The following is a 7,099-nucleotide window of genomic DNA, read 5'->3' on the forward strand; positions in this document are numbered from 1 at the left end:
CCTTAGGACAAAAAAGTGATGCAGCTCAACGGACTGGACTTGGTAGTGGAGCTGGCATCATATTAAACCAGTTAAATTTTTGGCTCTCCCAGTGTACAAAATTCAAACAAAGAGTATCAGCATTGTGCGTCAGTGCGAGTCCTTACAGGTGTGAGGTAGAACCTTGCAGCAAATTTATCTTGACGTTTTACTGAACAAAACCTTTTGTTGGTCATGTGACCATGATATCCTTAATGCGCTCACTTGTAGCCATATCCGCAGCCAGTAAGCGGTAAATGGCTTGCAGACATAAGTGGAATAAAAGAGCCAATGTATTTCCAAAAACCGAATTTCGGATACTATACTGGCCACAAGCACGTTATCGCACATCGTTATGTGTAAAGCAAACTCGGCCTTTATGAGCAGACAACGGACGGACCAGTTTGGCTGCATCACAGATAGAAACTGTGGATTGTGACGAATTGTATAGGAAAAAAATGGAAACCGAATAGCTGAATATGCGATAATCCTACGCTGGGCAATGCAGGACCCAACTGTAGTAAAAAACGTAATTTGCTCAAAATTGTTTAACAGGACTAGACTTATTAGAATTTCACGGACTGTCATTTCCGTTTGCAAGAGGGAATACGGTATTACTAACACGGAACAACATAATTTTCGTCACGTGCCAGTCGAAGACAAGTTCGAATCATCGTCGGTGAAACAGTCTAGTAATGAAACTCTTAAGTCATCTGTAGCTTCTAGGAGTGCCGTCATGGGGAAGAAAACTCAGACGAATATTCTGTACTTGTGAGTTTTTCCCATAACTGAGCAGTACTTCAGCTAGAGCCATCTCTCATCTGTAGTTTGCAGGCGGAAAATAAAATTCAACCGGAAAATTCTGAATGGATAAAATCAGTTCCGTTGGTCTATATTTAACAGACGTTATAACAAACGCCTGAAGACGCTGTGATTAATGATTTACTACTCTAGATCATCGGCAAACCTATTTGAATAGACATGTTTTAAAAAAGATCAGTTTTTTTTATTTCAACGTGTAGCAGTACTCGACCGATCATGGGGCAGGTGCATACGAAAAGTTTGTAAATTAAAACGTAAATAGACAGTGCGTAAGAGCGCTATATTTTCACGGTTTACTATAGATAAGTCAGCTTTGACACAATTATAGCACGAAATTCCTTTGAAATTTTATGCGAAATTGAACGCGAACAGAGACGCACGCGGAGATATTTGGAACCCTCCACATGATCCGTACTCACCGAAAGAGTATTCTGTGTTTCCATCCTACTTTGTTCACTTGTTTCATTGTGGCTTGTCATATAGAACTTTTCTGATCGCCATATGCAGCGCGGTCAGTACCTGGTTATTCTGAGGATCAAATCACCACCATTGGATTCGGTTTTCAATGATCTGTTTCATTTCAGTAATGACTTACAACGTGCTACACTTGAAGACGTATGTGTGCAACCAGCTTCCTCTGAAGCGTGAAGCGAACGAATTTGTGTATTGTATTATGAGCGAGAAAACTTTTGGACCAGGATTTGAAAATTTGATGAAAATTACCGCGAACGATTTGGGGAGCAAGAAAGAAGCAATTCGCAAGTCAACCATGTGCGAATTCGTAATATGTTTTGCACTTTCGAGATAGACACTCACCAACGGCACGCTGGGAAGAAAAAAAAATGCTGTGTAGCAGGTGATGCGGAAATTCCGAAAGTTTTGCAACCCACCCAGACGAATGCCAAGCGAAAAGATGGGTTTTCCAGTCGTCACTGTGCTTGCCTATGGATTCGGCGTTCGACAAAAGTGGAAGTTTACAACCTGACGCTTATCAAACCACGGAAACATTTTTAATTGTTGGGAGAGTTCGCCTAGCCGCTCTCGGTTTGTCGAAATCCCACGCACTAGATGAACATGGACAGTAGTGACCTGCCCGCAAAAAACGTTAGAAGGTTCAATGGTGAAGAATCGTGCATTCAAGATGACCCTATTTACACTATTATATTGTTTTATTCAACTTTTTATTTAAGGTTTTTTGATGGAAAATCCCTTTTGGTCAAGACAAACGATCTCAAAATTTACGTAACTGACCGATGGAAGTCTTAACCTAATTAATGATGAGAGAGTAACATACACACAGAACCGCACATTATTAGATCAGTCTGGTGTAACGTCTGGATTTTAGAATTTGCACTGCAGGTTCTCCTGTTCCGGCGCGAATATTTTAGGCAGTCCACACAAAAGCCAAGTGGACGGTGCATCGGTATAACCAAAGAAACTGATGTTTACTTAAAAAATTAAAACTAAGCATGACAGCATAATGATATTGTCTGAATATCCATTATGAATAGCTGAGGATGTTAAACTTAAAGCAACTAGCCTCAAGACTTTTGGATTTTAAGCTCTCTGAGTGAAACCTGGAAAGCTGCTTCTCCTGTTCCACGCAATCATAGCTGTCTACCTGGTTCCCCAGCACGCCTGCGCAGATACGTCAGCGAGTGCGTTTGAATGCTTCACGGTCCTGAATCCGGACGGTGATTGCGCTGCAGATTTAGGTCGCAAACCCCAGAGGAGGAAACGTAATGAAATTTGTTACTGGACGAGATTTACACGCAAGACAAATCTGCTTATTAGAGGGGTTTGTAGGGGACTCCGTGGAAAACAAATGATTTAACTTTTTCTAAATTATTTCGCTTTTTATAAACCACCCGATTAGCCCGTTTTAATCTGGCGACGGACACTCAAAGCTCAGGTCATCACGCAATTCAGCCAGTTTTGGTACACTGTGTTATATTTAAAACTAAACAAAACGCTATTGGACACAAAGTCCGTACTGGAAATTTTAATGACTTTTATCGGCAAATCGGCTAATGTCTGTAGATGTCTCCGAAGGAACAAATATATAAATCTTCATAATTTAGCGAACCTTCAACCGAGTTCTCCAACAAATATATATGGGGAAAATCAGTTCTGACGCTACAGTGGGTTGAAAGCTTCAAGGGATATTCTGACCGTTCATATTTTGCGCTGATTTCAGATAGAAATTTCATGAGAAATGAATTTCACCAAATTGAAATAGTCAGGTCCTCCTGCCAAAATAACCTACATTCTAATGGCCTGAAAGACTGTTTACCTTGTTGAAAGACTCAGGCTCTCCTTGCCGTCATCGTGAGCATCAGCTGACATTCTTCACCATTAAATGCTCGGCGCCAAACAACCACGATTTATTCGAAAGCGTTTTTGTGATGGTATGGAGAATTGGTATCCAGTGCCTGCAGCTTCATTAGCTGAAGTGGACAATTTGGATAACAACTGGAAACAAGAACTTCACTGCCATTCAAATTCAGCCGCAATTTGAGCATCTGTAATCACGCGGATGGAGGTCGAGTTGCCATCACACTGAGTAGCGAGCTGCACGGAGAATACCTCTTTTGGTTCCACCGTTGTCCACCTCTGTGCTCTCCGTATTGCGGATCTCTGTTTGGTTAAATTACCCGGTGTACAACCGAACACGTGTTTGTATTTGTCTCGTACAGGATTCTCTCGAATTGGAATGATTGAAATACCTTTCTGAGAAAGCGGAATACTAACTATCCGGAAATGTAGGATGTGACATCATGCTTGTTCGTCTGACGCCATGCGAAGAACTACGAGAACCATGAGCATAGCTTTAAATCAATGTTTTGTTCTGCAACTGAAGTCACCACATGCTGGAAGGCTTGGAAATACCGTAGGTGAAACAATTCCCATGCCACGAGAATTTTTGGACCATACGCCTATTAAGGTGCTTTTGATCTCTCCGAGGCCTGACTGGAACATAGAATGTGGACAAATCTTGTTTTTCTGTGGTCTAATTTCTGACCATTACACATGTGATGCTCAAGATTGCAGCTGGGCGTATTTGCAAAGAAAGTAGGATTCAGGATATGTCATTCACAAGGACGAACGGTCGGCACTAGCTTGTGGTTGAAAATCGTTCGATTTCGACTAAATTCGCCCGAAAAACTAAACTATGATGGTTTGATTTTTTTAAACCGAGAATCTCATTCTTCTGCTTATCAAGGTTCAACCAATTCATCAACTATCGTCTTCCAGAATCCACATTTTCAGCGCACTACATCGGGGAGCTATTTGAATTTTAGACTACCGAAATGAACGAAGCTGCCCGTCCTCCAGCCATCAGGACGCAAAATATGGCACACTATGTTGACTTCCAAAATCAACGGGTTAATTCTTTTACAGTTAGTTGATACACCAGCGCCTATATCATCCTCGTACACCATTTGGTTTGCTGAGTATTTTTAAAATAGTATTTTTAATCTCATTTCCGTCAAGCTGCTCCATGTTTCGATGTTAAAACCTTTGTATAATTTTACAAGGGAATTTTCCATGCGTCCATAACAGGAATCTTTTAACATAAAGGTCAGGCTTATCGGACACAAAGGCGACTATACGGAAAATATACAAAACGTTTGACTCGAGCAAGCACACCTACATGAGTTTTTGGAAAATATAATTTTTGGGAAGAATCATTTCGATTATTATCATGCTCGCGTTCGATGATGTCGCCAAAAGTTTTCCCCAAATCCTCTGCAAATTTAAGCAAAGTTAGGAGTTTATTTTGCACCACAATTTTACCGATGAGCAAACGGATATATGATTCATTTTCACTGAAAAACAGATCTCAGTGATTTTATTTAAAATAGCGGTTTAGTTGGCGGCAACGATTTTTCGTTGTTCGTGACGACTTTCCAACGGTTGTTGCCTATTTGTGTTTAGTGCCCCGATAATTAAACAAGGGTTTCGACGATCCACTCTCAGTGAACAGGAGAGAACATTACAAAAGGGGAATAGATTCACCCTACACCGGTAGTCCTGTACAAGTATTTCCTGCCAAGGCATAACGCTCTGCCTTAAGCAAACTATGCTGTTTTGGGAAACCCTGAATTGTCCTTACTTCTTTTGGGCGGTGAACAAGGACATCGACTGATAACTGATGAGTATTACGAGTATTTCGTCGGACTGAGCTTAATTCATGTGGCTCGTTTTTGACAAACTTTCCGAACAATGAGTTATTTGATTCTGCTTGCTTATATGTAACTTCAATGTTGCCCAGCGGGTTTCTTGATTTGTTGACTGAGCAACAGATCCTCGTGGCTTTCATGTAAGCTTTTCGAAACTGCTAAACTTGTGAACAGTCCAAATCCGCAAAAAAGTGTTTTTCGTTTTATAAATGATGAGATTATGATTGAATTGTATATCGCAGACGCATTATGCGTGAGTATATAGGACGGATGGTACAAATCGCTCTGGAAATTATGGTTCGCCGCTAGGAAGGTCTTTTTTGGGCATCACGAACACATAAGTTTGGGTGGCACCGTGCCAAAGACAAGGGTGGGCACTCTAAACAATTCTCATTAATGAGACAGTTTGTGCTTCCTCATCTCACATGAACAAGAATAAAACCTACTTTGATTATTGTATGCGCTTAGAGCTCGTCTGCCATGCTATTGTCTGTCTGCTGAGATTGCCGCCTACGTAATTATCGCCGCCGAACCTATGAAGACCTCGTGTGTTTTGCCATGCGGGTCCTTGGAACGAAAACGCCTAACAGTTCACCCACCACACAAACAGGACCACAAACTAATCGCCTGTCGTCGTCCACTTAGAGTTCTATTTTGCTTTGAACAAGAAATTCCACAAAATCCTATATTTCTTGTCTTCTTCAACAATCCGTCCCTCTGCCCACAGCGATCCAAAATCTGCTAACTGATGACAGAATCGCCACCTGATTTTAGGTTGCTTTCACTATCATTTGCGACCCGTGTTCACCGTCAAGCTGGGATTGATTCCATAATAACATTCATTCATTGTGGTCGCTTCCATAAGCTGTGAATCCGGGTAATAAACAATGGGTCAAGGCCCAGATTCATCCCAACCGTTTCGCGCACATCTTTGTCTTGTTCAGATTTTTTCAAAGGGTGCGCTGAGAATACTATCGGTAATCTTTGTGAATCCGCGTCACCAAACATTGCAAGCTTGTACAGGGCTCAGGCAACGCCGCTTCAGCCCGGTGCCTTAAATAAATACGTTATGTGAATACACAGAATGGCAAATCTCCCCATGCATGCGTTTCGCATACGAGATTCTTCATGAAACCTGCAACTCTACCACCAACAGTATCAAACACCTATTTGTCAGGTGGAACGCTTTATAACTACGGTTACACTCTTTTCTCAATCAGTTGGTCATTATTTGCGATTACCAAAAGATGTACTGGAATATGGGGGATGCTTTTGTTGATCGCTTTTATGATGTGCACCGAAATGCTATATTTACTTGCCCACCAGTCACATATTTCACAAGCTACTTCTCTCACAAGAATTATTCTGCTGTTTACGTTTTCCTGTGAACACATTGAAGCCGCATTTCGTGCAGTGATCTGCTCAATGCCCGATGGTCATTGGTACTGTTACTCAGTAATTTGCACGAGTTTCCGGCAGCCTCTTGGAAAATGCCATAGTTGTTATTTGTTTTGAATCATGAAAGTTTCTCGCCGTTTCAGCTACCGAAATTTAGTACGGTAAGATCTCTCCTACGCAATTCTGAGTGCGCTGGCTGCCTGAGAAAAATGAGGGGAGCCACATTTCTATGAATGATGCGTTTGTTCGGCTACTTGTCTTCTGCTTGTCTACACTTGTCTTCAGCCACACATAGTTTCTTGGCCAACCTCACGGCATTCGCGGTGGTTTCATCTGGTTTATATTTCTCTTTGGATCACCTAAAAATCTCGTCGTGTTACCATGAGAATACAATATAGCTGGAATTTGGAACATTATATTCTTGAGAAACACTGGAAGGTCCAATTCGAAAAGGTTGGACAACAGTTGTTGGCAGATTTTTTAACAACATATTGACACTGGCGTTTCTCGAATCCGTTATATGTGGCAGGTGCAAGAATAACCGTATTCGTCAGTGTTAATTCCGCCTGCATTATGAAAATATTGCATTACAATGTAAGGACGCTAAGGTAATAAATCATAATACCCCTATATATTTGCAAGATATCGCAGCGGATTTAAACCACCAGTATTTTCCT

General features: G+C 41.3%; 1 protein-coding gene across 1 annotated transcript in view; it reads right to left on the minus strand.

Annotated features, from left to right (window-relative positions):
• Positions 1-1,566: 1,566 nt before the first annotated feature.
• Positions 1,567-7,099, minus strand: part of T265_15732 (hypothetical protein) — a gene marked incomplete at both ends in the record, with an annotated part of 20,116 nt that continues 14,583 nt past the window's right edge. The window contains one exon of the mRNA XM_009179038.1: positions 1,567-1,666. Within this exon, the coding sequence (XP_009177302.1) occupies positions 1,567-1,666 (100 nt within the window). The remainder of the gene's footprint in view (positions 1,667-7,099) is intronic.

The sequence above is a fragment of the Opisthorchis viverrini genome, assembly GCF_000715545.1.
Source record: "Opisthorchis viverrini unplaced genomic scaffold opera_v5_828, whole genome shotgun sequence".
NCBI lineage: Eukaryota > Metazoa > Platyhelminthes > Trematoda > Opisthorchiida > Opisthorchiidae > Opisthorchis > Opisthorchis viverrini.